At 42.2% G+C, this 15571-nt stretch overlaps 1 protein-coding gene across 1 annotated transcript in view; it reads right to left on the reverse strand.

The window, feature by feature from the left end:
* LOC132381254 (serine/threonine-protein kinase PAK 2-like) overlaps positions 1 to 15571 on the reverse strand; it is a 90093-nt gene that overhangs the window by 4303 nt on the left and 70219 nt on the right. The window contains exons 8-13 of the mRNA XM_059950636.1: positions 13757 to 13820; positions 13331 to 13379; positions 11745 to 11857; positions 11356 to 11473; positions 7616 to 7715; positions 2378 to 2574 (exon numbers count right to left, since the gene is read on the reverse strand). Coding sequence (XP_059806619.1) covers positions 2378 to 2574; positions 7616 to 7715; positions 11356 to 11473; positions 11745 to 11857; positions 13331 to 13379; positions 13757 to 13820 — 641 coding nt within the window. The remainder of the gene's footprint in view (positions 1 to 2377; positions 2575 to 7615; positions 7716 to 11355; positions 11474 to 11744; positions 11858 to 13330; positions 13380 to 13756; positions 13821 to 15571) is intronic.

Consider the following 15571-nt stretch of genomic DNA (forward strand, 5'->3'; position numbering starts at 1 on the left):
TCAGGGTTGTATATGGTGACATATATGTACTTTGATATCAGCTTTGCATTCCAATTTAACCTGATTATATGAATTTAAAGTTACTGATCTTTACACTGGGCCCAAATCATAGTTAGGTTTAATATCACTTGCAGATGTTGTGAAATGTAAACACAAAGTACACTGCAGATGCTGTGGTCAAATCAACACGTACAAACAAGCTGGATGAACTCAGCAGCTCGGGCAGCATCCGTTGAAATGAGCAGTCAACGGATGCTACCCAACCTGCTGAGTTCATCCAGCTTGTTGTGTATATTGTGAAATGTGTTGCTTTGCATCAGCAGTACATTGCAAAGCATAACAAAATATAGTGCAAGAGAGCAAAAATTAAAAAATAGTGAAATCTGATGGCAAAGGGGAAGAAGCTGTTCCTAAAACATTGAGTTTGCATCTTCAGGCTCCTGTATCTCCTCCCTGATGGCAGCAATGAGTAAAGCTTGTTGATTCGTACTGAGGGCATGATGATGTTGAATGCTGAGCTGTAATGAATAAACAGCAGCCTGACAAAGATATCCTGGTATCCACTGGTATCGAGTGGAGAGCCAGTGAGATTGCATCCGCTGTGGATCTTTTGTGGCAATCGGTAAATTGCAGCAGGACCAGGTCCTTCCTTAGGCAGGAGTTAATCCTAGTCATGACCAACCTCTCACAGCAACTCATCACAGTAGATGTGAGTCCAACCAGGCAACAGTCATTGAGGCAGCTCACCCTACTCTTCCTGGGCCCTGAACACTCTTGCCAGTTGGCTGGCACAGATTATCAGAGCCCTGCCAGGTATACCATCCTAGCCTGAAGCCTTGCAAAGTTTCACCGACCTGAAAAGTGTTCTGACATCGACCTCCAAAACAGATATCATGGGGTCATCAGATGCTGCAGGGATTCACACAGGTGTAGTTTTATTCTCCCTCCCAAAGCATGCGTAAAAGGCACTGAGCTCTTCTGGAAGTGAAATACCATAGCCATTCATGATGTTAGGTTTCGGTTTGTGGGAAGTAATGGCCTGTAAAGCCTGTCAGAACTCATGTGCATCTGGTTCTGTCTCTGACTTTAATCTGAATTGTTTTTTCAGACTTAAAAGGTGATTGGACTTTCCAAAGTTAAGGCGTGAGATGGCACAACAAGCATTCTTGGTGGTGTAACGATGGTCAAGAGTGCTGGTTCCACAAGTAATATGTTGGTGGTAGTTGTTCAGAGAATTCTTCAAACTGGCTGGTTGAAATCCACCACAATGATAAGGAAGGTATTAGGGTGTGCTGCTTCGTGACTGCTGAACACAGTGCTCAGCTCCCCCAGTGCCTGCCTGAGGTATGTGCACCTAGATGTTGCAGGTTGGGTGTGCAGGATTGAGTCAGAATTGCCACATAGGTGGAACACAATGAGTTAATCATGAACTATACTCTGTTCACTCTACCTTTAAAAGACTCAGCTGTCCTGTCTTTACTGTGAATGGTGAAGCCCTTTGGCTGCTGCACTGTGTCTGAAATGTCATGCCATGACTCCGTGAAGCAAAGTATAGAGCAGTCCCTGATATCCCCTTGATACTGCAATCTTGCTCCAAGATCTTCAGTTTTATTTGCCAGCAGGAGAGCCAGGAGTTGGTGTTGGGGGTGGGGGGTCCTAAGGGCTTTCCGTTTCAATTGTACCTGCAGTCAAGTACACCCTCTGAATTTCCCTGTTTTTAAAAGGGGAACTGTATCAAGGGTTACAAATTAGTGGGGGGGGGGGTAGTATCAGAGGGGTCCTTTTCTGCCTAGAGAGTGGCAGGTACCTGGAATGCATTGACAAAGAGAATTGTGGCAGCATTGAAGTGTCTAAAATTACTGAGGCATAGAAGGCTATGGACTAAGTACTAGGAGATGTGATTAATACAAATGGGTGCCAACTGGTTGGCATAGATAGTGACTGGCCTGTTTCCATACTACAGGTCTACGAAAATAAAAGAGACAATAGAAAGAGAGGAAATACATAACCAGACAGGTTTCTGTGGTCTTTTGGCTGAGTAAAATGCAATGAAACCTTTTGTCTCCCTCCCACCTCCCACCTAACTTTCATTCTTCCAATTTTTAATCAAATCATTCGTCTCCACTATCTGCAGTGTGGTCCATTCCACACAATTATCATTCCATGCTCGATAAATAAATATTAAACCACATACTTTGAAGGGACCAGAGAGCGTCTTCATAATATAAAAAATGAATGCATTAAAATCTCCACGTTCTATCTCCAGCAGTGTGAAGCACCCTAGGTCCCTTGACATCTTTCTAGAGTTAAGGTGACTTAATAATGACAATATACTTCAAGTCTTTACATACAAGACCACCAGTGAAAGCATACTCACCCTCAGTGGATTCTCATTTAGATACGGGGGTTCTCCTTCCACCATTTCAATTGCCATGATTCCCAGCGACCAGATATCAACTTTGGGACCATAAGCTTTCCTCGTCACCACCTCTGGTGCCATCCAGTAAGGCGTCCCTACCATGGTGCTGCGTTTGCTCTGCTCTGGTGTAATCTGGGCACAGAAGCCAAAGTCGGCTTTATGGGCGCAAATAAAACAAAACAATTAATGTTAAAATATTTTACTGGGATAACAAGTGAACACAAACAAGGGAGATTTTGTTAAGTCATGTGCAGATTTCAGAATATTATTCTTTCAGCGAGAAACATGATTGAACTGCTGTTGTAGTTTGTGGAAAGAACACCCCTTGTAACATGTAGAGAAAATGTAACATCTTCTTGTACTAGCCAACATACAGAATGGTGATCTGTGTTGAAGGGACTGTGCAACTTCAACAATATGTGCAATTTGCCATAATCCTAGTTTCCACAGTTATTAATATCAATCTTCGTTCAGCCAAGAAACCTTAACATTGGAGGATCAGTCAAACTGAGAATGTTAAAACAAAAAGGTAACAAAACATCAAGACTACATTTAAGTTTTACGTATAACATGTTTTGATGAAGGGGATTCAACCTGAAATATTAAGTTTCTCTTTTTACACAAGACCAAAAGACATAGGAGCAGAAATAGGCCATTCAGCCCATTGAGTCTGCTGATCCATTTCCCTGTCAACGCCATTCTCCTGCCTTCTCCCCACAACCTTTCATGTCCTGACTAATCAAGAACCCATCAACCCCCACCTTAAATACACCCAATGACTTGGCCTCCACAGCTGCCTGTGGCAACGAATTCCACCGATTCACCACTCTCTGGCTAAAGTTGTTCCTCATCTCCATTTCAAATGGACGTCCGATTATTCGGAGGTTGTGCCCACTGGCTCTTGAATATCCACAATATAGGAAACATCCTCTCCACATCCACTCTATCCAGGCTTTGCAACATTTGATAGGTTTCAATGAGATCACCCTGCATTCTTCTAAATTCCAGTGAGTACAAGCAGAGCCCTCAAATGATAAACCTTTCATATGGGAATCATTTTCGGGATCCTGCTTCGAACCCTCACTAATGTCAGCACATCCTTTCTTACAAACTACTCACAATACTCCACTCTCTGCCTCCTGCCAATCAGCCAATACTCTAACTATCCTAATATCTTTCCTGAAACTTGCTGTGTCATGTGTGATACCTTGTCAAAGAACTTCTGACAATCTAAGTACACAACATCCACCGACTGTCTTTTGTCTACCCTGCTTGTTACTTCCTCAAAGAATTCCAACAGATTTGTCAGGTAAGATTTTTCCTTGAGGAAACCAGGCCTATTTCATTATGTGTCTCCAAGTACCCCGAAACCTCATCCTTAACAATCGACTCCAGTATCTTTCCAATCACTGAGGTCAGGGTAACTAGCTTATAATTTCCTTCCTTTTGCCACACTCGTTGTTGAAGAGTGAGGTGATATTTGCAAGTTTCCAATCCTCTGGTACCATGCCAGAATATAGTGATTCTTTAAAGATCATTACTAATGCCTCCAAAATCTCTTCAACTAAGTTTTGTTAGTACCCTGGGGTGTAGTCCATCTGGTTCATCTACCTTAAAACCTTTCACCTTCTCTGCAATTGCATTCTCATATACTCATATATTCTTGAACTTCAGGGATACTGCTAGTGTATTTGACAGTGAAGACTGATGCAAAATACTTATTGAGTCCATCTGCCATTTCCTTGTCCCCCACTACTATCCCTGCAGACTCATTTTCTAATGGTCCAATATCCACTCTTGCCTCCTTTACTCTTTGTATATCCAAAAAAACTTCTGGTACCCTCTTTGATATTGGCTAGCTTACCTTCATAATTCAACTTTTCTCTCCGTATGGCTTTTTTAGATGCCTTCTGTTGGTTTTTAAAAGCTTTCTCATCCTCCAACTTCTCACTAATTTTTGGCCTATTATATGCTCTTTTTTTGCCTTTAGGTTGGCTGTGACATCTTTTTGTCACACACAGTTGGTTCATCCTGCCTTTAAAATACCACTTTTTTGGCCCTTACCTATTCAGCACCTTTTGAATTGCTCTTAGAAACTCCAGCCATTGCTGCTCTGCTGTCAACCCTGGTAGTACTCCCTTCCAATCAACTTAGGCCAGGAGTAGTTTCCACCTACTGCCCAGTGGAGTGACACACATTTTGTGTGGCTGCGATTAATTCTTCCTTTTCCTCAGTTTAAACTTCGAATTTTTAACTTTCATTTGTTGGATCACAGAGGGGAATAGTTGTTGTTATGTCACTGTCTTTAAGAAGTGGAAAGCAGCTTCCTGAATCTAGCAATGGAGAGGGGAAAACTTCAAAAGAAAAATCAGAGGATATGCCGGTCTGGGCTGAGTGTTTAGAACATTCACTGATGGTTCTTGACAGGAAAATAGACAACAACACGGTAAAACTTGATGCTACCTCTTCTGAGATGAAGTCGTTACCAGAGTTTTCAATTTGTGCAGGAAAATATTATTTCCTTAAATTTTGAACTTAAAGAGATGAAGCGTCAGATAGCAGATATTTCAGCCGCTTGGAAAAGTCACAACATAGGATTATCGATCTGGAAACAAGATCTTGTCGGAATAATATTGGAATTGTTGGACTGAAGGAAGGATCTGAGAGTGGGCTTTATTGGACTATTTTGCTAACTTGTTTCAATCTCTGTTTCTGGATATTTTACTTCAACCTCCTGATATCGAAAGAGCGCATAGAATTTTCACTTTGAAATCTCAGGATCAGAATGATATATAAAAGCCCTATTGCTACTGTTATTACCAATACTTGCAGAGCTCCTTTTCTTCGGCTTTCGCAGGGTACGAGACAAGGATGTCTGTTAAGTCCTTTTGTTAATTAGTTTGGTGCTGGAACCCTTGGCTTTTGCACTTTGTGAAGTTAAAGATATCCATGGAATTTTCATAAATGGGACTATTCATAAGATCTCCCTTTATGCTGACGATCTCTTAGTTTATATTTCAAATCCTGAAGAATCCATTCCTAGTTTATTGAAACTATTAAACGAATTTGCGAAGTTTTCGGGATATAAACTAAACTTACATAAAAGTAAATTATTTCCCCTAAATGATTCTGCTTCTATATATGATGACATTCCTTTTAGAGTTACGGACTCTTTTAAATATTTCAGTATTATTATTACTAAAAATCATAAAGACCTTTATAAAGCTAATTTGGTTCCTTTAGTGGATTTTATGAAGCAATTATTTTGTAGATGTAATCCACTTACACTTTCATTAGCCAGCCGAATTCATGCAGTTAAAATGATGATTTTACCAATATTTTTATATGTATTTCAAAATATCCCTGTTTTTTTAAACAGAAGTTTTTTGATCAGGTTGACTCTATTATTTCATCTTTTGTTTGGAATAATAAAAGACCAAGAATTGGTAAATATCATTTACAAAAATTAAAGGATGGAGATCTTGCTCTGCCTAATTTAAGAATGTATTATTGGGTTGTTAATATACTTTATATGTGCTTTTGGTTATATTGGGCTGATAAAAATGAACGACCACCTTGGGCTGATTTGGAATTGAAGGCTGAGAAACAGTTTCACTTAACCTCGTTATTAGGAACTTCTCTACCTGTACAATTGGCCAAAATTGCTAATTTAAATTTATATCTTGTGATTAAGCAGTCATTACGAATTTGGTTCCAGTTTCATAACTTTTTTAATCTCAAAAAATTTAAACTTTTTAGTTTAATTTATCGAAATTATTTATTTAAACCTTCATTAAGTGATCCTACCTTTCTTCTTTGGAGGAATAAAGGAGTTTATTCTTTCATGGATCTGTTCCAAGATGGCCAATTGATGTCTTTTGAGAAATTAGTAACTAAATACTCTCTCTCATATTCACATTTCCTGCAATATCTTCAGGTCAGGCACTTCTTACAAGAATATTTAAGTAATTTTCCATATAAATAGGATTCTGACCTGTTAGATATTATTTTGAAAATGAACCCTTTAGTGAAAGGTTTTATTGGGAAAATTTATGATTTATTGTCACAACAGCACAATTACCCTTCACTTAAGATTAAGCAAGATTGGGAGAGAGAGCTTAACTCTTCTTCAATCTGTGCCAGTCACTCTTTAATTCAATTTAAAATTGTACATCGTTACTATTTGACAAAGGAGAGACTGTCTAAAATGTTTCCTAATGTTGATAGACAGTGTGATAGATGTAAAACTGAGATAGCTACATTGACACATATGTTTTGGTCGTGTTCTGTATTGAAACATTTTTGGAAATCTATTTCTCTGCAATTTCTAAAATTTTAAAAATTAATTTACAACCTAATAAATTGACAGTTCTGTTTGGTATAATCCTTCAATATATTCATGGTATTTCTCCATCAGACCAACATGTAATTGCATTTGTTACATTATTGACCAGAAGGGCTATTTTGTTGAAATGGAAAGATGTTTCTGCTTCTACTTTGATACAATGGTTTTCTCAGATGATGTTATGTCTTAGTTTGGAGAAAATCACAAGTCGAACTTCTGACCCTCGATTTGATTTTGAGAAAAGGTGGGGTTCATTTGCCCGCTACTATCATCTGACTTGAGTTAATTAATATGGTTTCCTTCCGATTTTTTTTAAATGGATTTGAGTTGGTGGATTGATGTTTTTCTTCTATGGAAGCTTGTGTGATGTATAGCTCCGGGGTTGTGCTCCCAATGGGTTTTTTTTCTGTTTTTTTTTAAGTTAGTAGGGTCTTTTTTTTTCTCTGAGTTAGTACGGGTTCTTTTTTTTCCTATTCTTAACACTTCATTTTTTCTTCTTATTATTGATATATTGCTTAGCTCTGTTAATCAGTTATTTGCTAATTTAATTCTTCATTGTACATACTGACATATTGACTTGATTACCTTATTGTTTTTTTTGTTGATCTTTAATAATAATCAATAAAAAAGATATTAAAAATGAAAATGAAACTTAGGCCAGCTCCTCTCTCATGTACTGTACATTTGCTGCCTAACCTGAGCATTACCAGTATTGCATTTTCTCCCCCAGATTTTCAGCATCTGTAATTTTGATTCTTTCGAATTCCCAGATCTAAGCCTAATGAAATGCAGCCTTTCACTAATGGTAAGGAGGAGTACTTCAGTATGATGGGAATCAAACTGTTACTTACTGAGTTTCACAGATCCATCCATTCCCAGCAGCACGTTATCACTCTTGATGTCTCGATGAATGACCTGGTTCGCATGAAGGAACTCCAATGCTTGTAGGCACTAAACAGGAAGAAAGGGAAGATCGGACACTAAGTTCTAGTGCTGGAAATCTCAAAACAAAGATTGTGAATGAGATGCCCTGATGTACAGATTCATTCTTTCATTATAGTGCTTCAGTTTTGTGGAGAGACTGGCCAGCTGGGCTTGTTTTTCCCGGACCACAGGGTGATCTGGTTGAAATGTACAGAATTCTCAGGAGCAAATACAGGGTAAATAACATGAAAGCTTTCACTCTAAAAGAGGTGAAAAATATTAACGAGCATAGGCTTAGAGTAAGCAGCAGAATCTTTGAAGGAATGGGAAACAATTTTTTTTAAACCCAGAGGGTGACTGGAATTTGGAACATACTGCCTGAATGGCGGAAGTGGGGACTATCACTACATTTCAGTGGTAAATAAATGGGCACTTGAAATTGCCAAGGCTGAAATGGCTTCAGACCTAGAGCTGGTCAACTGGATGAGTGTAGATGTGTAGTTGATGATTGAAATGGGTACATTTGGTCAAAGGGCCTGTTTTTCTTTTGCTGCTTTCACCTTTAAAAGCAACCCATCTCCTTTCTTTTCATTATAAATGCAGGAGGACCTGAGGAACACCAGGGAAAGGCAGGTGGACCACAGGAACACGAGGGAAAGGCAGGTGGACCACAGGAACACGAGGGAAAGGCAGGTGGACCAGAGGAACACGAGGGAAAGGCAGGTGGACCAGAGGAACACGAGGGAAAGGCAGGTGGACCAGAGGAACACCAGGGAAAGGCAGGTGGACCAGAGGAACACCAGGGAAAGGCAGGTGGACCAGAGGAACACCAGGGAAAGGCAGGTGGACCAGAGGAACACCAGGGAAAGGCAGGTGGACCAGAGGAACACCAGGGAAAGGCAGGTGGACCAGAGGAACACCAGGGAAAGGCAGGTGGACCAGAGGAACACCAGGGAAAGGCAGGTGGACCAGAGGAACACCAGGGAAAGGCAGGTGGACCAGAGGAACACCAGGGAAAGGCAGATGGACCAGAGGAACACGAGGGAAAGGCAGGTGGACCAGAGGAACACCAGGAAAAGGCAGGTGGACCAGAGGAACACCAGGGAAAGGCAGGTGGACCTGAGGAAGAGACCAGGGAAAGGCAGGTGGACCTGAGGAAGAGACCAGGGAAAGGCAGGTGGACCTGAGGAAGAGACCAGGGAAAGGCAGGTGGACCTGAGGAAGAGACCAGGGAAAGGCAGGTGGACCTGAGGAAGAGACCAGGGAAAGGCAGGTGGACCTGAGGAAGAGACCAGGGAAAGGCAGGTGGACCAGAGGAACACCAGGGAAAGGCAGGTGGACCAGAGGAACACCAGGGAAAGGCAGGTGGACCTGAGGAAGAGACCAGGGAAAGGCAGGTGGACCGGAGGAACACCAGGGAAAGGCAGGTGGACCGGAGGAACACCAGGGAAAGGCAGGTGGACCGGAGGAACACCAGGGGAAGGCAGGTGGACCGGAGGAACACCAGGGGAAAGGCAGGTGGACCGGAGGAACACCAGGGGAAGGCAGGTGGACCGGAGGAACACCAGGGGAAAGGCAGGTGGACCGGAGGAACACCAGGGGAAGGCAGGTGGACCGGAGGAACACCAGGGGAAAGGCAGGTGGACCTGAGGAACACCAGGGAAAGGCAGGTGGACCAGAGGAACACCAGGGAAAGGCAGGTGGACCAGAGGAACACCAGGGGAAGGCAGGTGGACCAGAGGAACACCAGGGAAAGGCAGGTGGACCAGAGGAACACCAGGGAAAGGCAGATGGACCAGAGGAACACGAGGGAAAGGCAGGTGGACCAGAGGAACACCAGGAAAAGGCAGGTGGACCAGAGGAACACCAGGGAAAGGCAGGTGGACCAGAGGAACACCAGGGAAAGGCAGGTGGACCTGAGGAAGAGACCAGGGAAAGGCAGGTGGACCTGAGGAAGAGACCAGGGAAAGGCAGGTGGACCTGAGGAAGAGACCAGGGAAAGGCAGGTGGACCTGAGGAAGAGACCAGGGAAAGGCAGGTGGACCTGAGGAAGAGACCAGGGAAAGGCAGGTGGACCAGAGGAACACCAGGGAAAGGCAGGTGGACCTGAGGAACACCAGGGGAAGGCAGGTGGACCGGAGGAACACCAGGGAAAGGCAGGTGGACCGGAGGAACACCAGGGAAAGGCAGGTGGACCGGAGGAACACCAGGGGAAGGCAGGTGGACCTTAGGAACACCAGGGGAAAGGCAGGTGGACCGGAGGAACACCAGGGAAAGGCAGGTGGACCGGAGGAACACCAGGGAAAGGCAGGTGGACCAGAGGAACACCAGGGAAAGGCAGGTGGACCTGAGGAACACCAGGGAAAGGCAGGTGGACCAGAGGAACACCAGGGAAAGGCAGGTGGACCAGAGGAACACCAGGGAAAGGCAGGTGGACCAGAGGAACACCAGGGAAAGGCAGGTGGACCAGAGGAACACCAGGGAAAGGCAGGTGGACCAGAGGAACACCAGGGAAAGGCAGGTGGACCAGAGGAACACCAGGGAAAGGCAGGTGGACCAGAGGAACACCAGGGAAAGGCAGATGGACCAGAGGAACACGAGGGAAAGGCAGGTGGACCAGAGGAACACCAGGAAAAGGCAGGTGGACCAGAGGAACACCAGGGAAAGGCAGGTGGACCTGAGGAAGAGACCAGGGAAAGGCAGGTGGACCTGAGGAAGAGACCAGGGAAAGGCAGGTGGACCTGAGGAAGAGACCAGGGAAAGGCAGGTGGACCTGAGGAAGAGACCAGGGAAAGGCAGGTGGACCTGAGGAAGAGACCAGGGAAAGGCAGGTGGACCAGAGGAACACCAGGGAAAGGCAGGTGGACCTGAGGAACACCAGGGAAAGGCAGATGGACCTGAGGAACACCAGGGAAAGGCAAATGGACCTGAAGACTAGGTAAATGCAGGTGGAAATAAGAGAAATCAGAAGCACATTTTTCAAAAACGGTCGACAATACTTGATTTTTTTTATTATTTAGGAGCAGAGATCAGCGAAATGTAAAGCAATGTACAAGGATGAATAATCCTTGCTATTTTTACACCATCCTATAAACAGAATATAATTCATCAGGCAAGTGTCAATAATATGTATAGAAAGAAATCATAAAATATCAGAAATTGTAGCTCATTCAGTATTTTCAATTGAAACAAGGAATCAAGAGGAACCCATGGTATAGCACTGAAGTTCCAGTGATAGAGCTGTGGAATCTGCTTCAGAAATCAGCTGACCCGCAGGCATTTTTGTAAACCAGAAGTCAGCTGAAAATGAAGCAGCTTATGCCAGCCGTCACTCTTATGGGTAACTGAATCATAAGTGATGAAAAAAATAGAAACCATGCAAAGTGGTCACGACCGAGATCTCTACAGGCTTATGTGGCAGCTCCCATCGCCATCATTATACCGATCTTTCAGAAAAATACATCTACCTTTTCTTTAAAGATCTCCACGGTCTACATTGCCCCAGGGTAAAAACTTCCAGAGATCTACCACCCTCTGACAGAAGAAATTCCAACACACCTCAGATTTAAATGACATTCCCTTATTTTCTGACTACGATGGCCACATTTCCCTATTAGTATAAGAAAGATGCTGAAGAATTGGAAAGAAACTTTGTATCAACACTTACCTCCCTGCATACAGCAGCAATCTGTGCCTCATCCATACAGGTTTCTGTAACAACATCGGTCAGAGAACCTCCAGCCAGATATTCCATGACAACACACAACTCATCTCCCACCAGGTAGCTAGAACAAAAAGGCAGCGGTTGTTTGTAACAATGGTCCATTAACAGCAAGAGTGCTGCAGATACAGCTTCTCAACTATATTTCTAGTACAGGTTACAAACCCATTTCTGAGGAATATCATAAAGAGAACAATATACACTTAGCAGTCACAAGGCAATAGCCGAGAGACTACAAAGAGGAATTACTTCACCGTACCTAGAGGTGGATGGGGAAATGCATAAAGCAGATTCTAACTGGTAGTGTGCAAACAAACCTGTTTTTTCTCTATTACCTGTCGAGGAAATTGACAATGTTGCTATTCTTCAGCTCTTTCATCACCAAGATCTCATTGATGATGAGCTCTTTCTTTGGTTGTTTCTGCAGGTTGATCTGTTTGATTGCCACCTGGGAAAGAACATGAATGGCATGGTTATGCAGCTTGTCCAAATGCAGCACCATCACAGCACAACCCCATCATAAATACGATGCTCTGCACACAGGCAGGAGCAGACAAAGCCACTATATACTCATTACTACAGAAACAGTCCGCCTCATCTTGCCATGCCTAGTTTTTTCCCACATGGAAGGCAAGAGTATTTCTCCAGCACCATCTAGATAAAACTTCTAAATTATCTTCTCACAACGATCATGCAGCCATATAATTTCAAACAGCACCTCAGGCTTCACCTAATTCTTCACAACACCCACAGATCATTAACAAGCCGACTTCACTCCTCTTTTGGGCAATAAACTAAACCCAAGATCAGTAATGGTCAGTATCCATATAAAATACCTTCCTTATATAGACACAACCCAAGTAAAGCTTCTTTCCAGAAACCAGTACAAGTTCTCCCATATTATGAACACCCGATATATAGGCACCCAGTACATATAAATGAGCATTTGGGACACTGGAGGGGTGAACTGTCTGCTGTTGCAGCATTACAGATTGTTCTGTAGTTGTTGAGTGCAATAGAACATTTCAGTGATTCCTCTCCCCTTTTTTTTAAAAAAACTTTTTTTTATTGAGTTTTCAAATAATTACAGAAAGAAAAAGAAAATATGTAAAAAAAATATATACCCTTCTCCCCCTCCCCTTGACCCCTCCCCCCTAACATCCCTATAGAAAAAAAAAGAAAGAAAGAAAAGAAAGAGTGCCTGGATATCGGGAGATCCCCACATGCTCCATGGAGTTCATAATAACTTTAGTATATATATATATATATTTCTTTCCCCAAATAACCAATTATTTTATCTTCGAAGCACTTATATATTTAGGTTCCTCTCTCCTTGATCCACAACAATTAGGGGCTGCATTGAGCCAAGCAATGCTGCAAGCACTAAGGAGATTCACCCGCTCATAGTCAACGAGACTGGCTGGCAACTGCTCTTTCCGTGCCTGCTCAGTCTCCTATCACACCCGTCTGTCTCCCACACACTTATTGTTCATTTCCACCTTATGAACAGTTCAGGTTACAAACAGTCATGAGGAAAGGAAGATGTTACACATTTTGAATATGACTAAAAATTTGAAAATCATAACTTGGGGATTTGGTGCACCTTACTGCTCGTAATATCCTTGTATCTTACAGACAAGAGATCGTGGATATGCTGGACTTTGGAGCAACAAGCAATCTACTGGAGCAATTCAGCAGATTTAGTAGCATCTGCAGGGGGAAAAGAACTAATGATGTTTTGGAGCAGGGACCTGACTTTGACTGAATACAGACAATATCTTGCCCCCTTCAACAAATACTTTTCAACCTGCATGGTTCCACCAGTAAATTGTTTACTGCCCTTGTATCTTGATGCTTAGAAGTGGAAAACCCCCAACCTTAATCTAGTAAAAGACAGCTTCCAGGTTTAGCAGTGATTTACCTCCTGTCCTGTGGCCACATCAATAGCGGTGAATACAGTCCCAGAGGCACTGTGAGGAAACAAAATAATACATATAAATATAAGAGAATCTGGAGATAATGAAAATGGAGTAATATACATAAAATATTGAGTGCTCAGCAGGTCACACAGCATCTATGGAGAGGAATAAACAGTTGATGTTTCGGGCTGAGACCTTTAATCAGGACAGCAAAGTATTTCTGCATTAGTGCACTAATATGAATTGAAACCACTCTCACTGGGAAGTATAATTTGGATTCCCAACAGGTGAAAAACTGTTTTTAAAAACTACAACGATCAGAGCTTTAAGGTTATCTCAAGAACTCAGTCATATTCTATCAGTCTTCCAGAACCTAATACATCTATCCTGACAAAAAGTTACATAGAAGCTGAAGAATCAGAACTCACCCCTGTCCAATTTTCTCAAATCTGGTGTATTTCTTCTTTGGATCTCCAACACTCACAATACTTCCTGTATAAAGATGGACAAATGAGTTTATAACACAATAAAAAGCCTCAGGATGTTCAAATGGTTCACAGATCTTCTCCAATATCCAAACTATCACAACCCAGAGCATAAGTACAAATCAAAATACCTCAATTACAAATCCTCTGTCAAATTTGGAGATTAGACCACCACCTCTTGTGAACTTTATCCTTTCCCCGTGGCCTGCATCACCTCCATGAAGAGTACTCAGTTATTAGAAGTCATTCAGCTCCTTTAACCAATTCTGTATGCTATCAGCACACAGATGATCTGCACATTACTCCATTAACCTGACCAAGACCCAAACCCTTAAAATCCCTGACTTGAGAAAAAATGACAAGTTTTCCCTCATCTACTTCCACATTATCTTAAAAATTCTTCATTAGCATACACCATTAAATCACCTGTAATTAAAGGAAAACAAACTTTGTCTATGCATATTTCTCAGTCTTCTGTGCTTTTAGTTCATCCAAAGACTGCATTCAAAATGAGCACAGCACCCAGGTGCAACCCATGTCCTTCACTTTCCACCCCTCAAATGGACAATCTTTAATTACAGTTAATTGCTCTAAAATTGGGAACTCAGTTACTCAGTCCATTTCACTAGTTCATTGATGAGACAGACGGTGGGGAAGCTGCACTGTTTTGGTTATGATTCAGACTAGGACCACACTAAGGATGCAGGATCTCCTGTTGCAGCTACCCAGGACAGGAGGCGCCAAGGAAGTGCAGTAGAGCCACTGTGGGGTGTACTGGTATCTGTATTGGGTTGGGGGCTAGGCCCTTCTGTTGGTGCTCAAGTCAGTGGAGGAACACGATGACCAAAACAACATCACATAAATCTCCAGTCTACACTTATGGATTTGGGCTAGATTATTAGTTTTTTCTTTGTGGCTGTATGTTTTTCTGAAATCATAATTATATATGCTATTTGTGTTACATGCTGTTAGTAATGTGTTTTTCTCCTTGGCCTAAAGAAATGCTGTTTCGTTTGGCTATATTCATGTATGGTTGAGGGACAATTAAACTTGAACTTAAATAGTTTTTCAGTGCTCCAAATGCACAGCACCCAATTAGAATTCTCACAATGCAGTGCTTAATCTCCCATCTCTGCAATATACAGCACAAAATTATAGGCAGATCTCACCTGCCCAAATGCTCAGTGCTTACTTACAGTCAAAATCAATATTACCATATGATCCAAGTCAGAAGCTGTTCACAGCACAGACCACCCTCACCTCTCCTCTGCAGTACACAGCAACTCTATCACAATGCTGTCCATTTGACTTGATCCCAGATTTTACTTATTTCATTTTAACCAGAATGGAGTGGGGCCCCTAATATTTGGTTTATTAAGTAAATCACAAGGGAGAAATAGAGGTTGCAGTGGTGCATGTGCAAATTTCAAGAACCTTAGAGTATAAAACCAAGATTATTATTGATATAAATCGCCAAAGAGTTTGCAGTTAAACAATTCCCCTGCCTTTAACTATAATAAGGTGGAACATCAGTTTAAGTAATGTTCTTCCATAAGCAAGCACAAAATGCAATTGTCCACTTGGAAGAAGACACCTGACAAACCACTAATAAAGTGGTGTTGAAAAACACAATGTGTCATTCTTGAGGCTCCTGTTTAATTCTGAAGTTCAAAGGATTGATTGTTTAGGCAGTCAAGTGAAGTGTTTCAAGGTAACATCACTAATGTTCAAGTCACTTATTAAAACCCTTCCTCAAGC

The sequence above is a fragment of the Hypanus sabinus genome, chromosome 2 (assembly GCF_030144855.1).
Source record: "Hypanus sabinus isolate sHypSab1 chromosome 2, sHypSab1.hap1, whole genome shotgun sequence".
Taxonomy (NCBI): domain Eukaryota; kingdom Metazoa; phylum Chordata; class Chondrichthyes; order Myliobatiformes; family Dasyatidae; genus Hypanus; species Hypanus sabinus.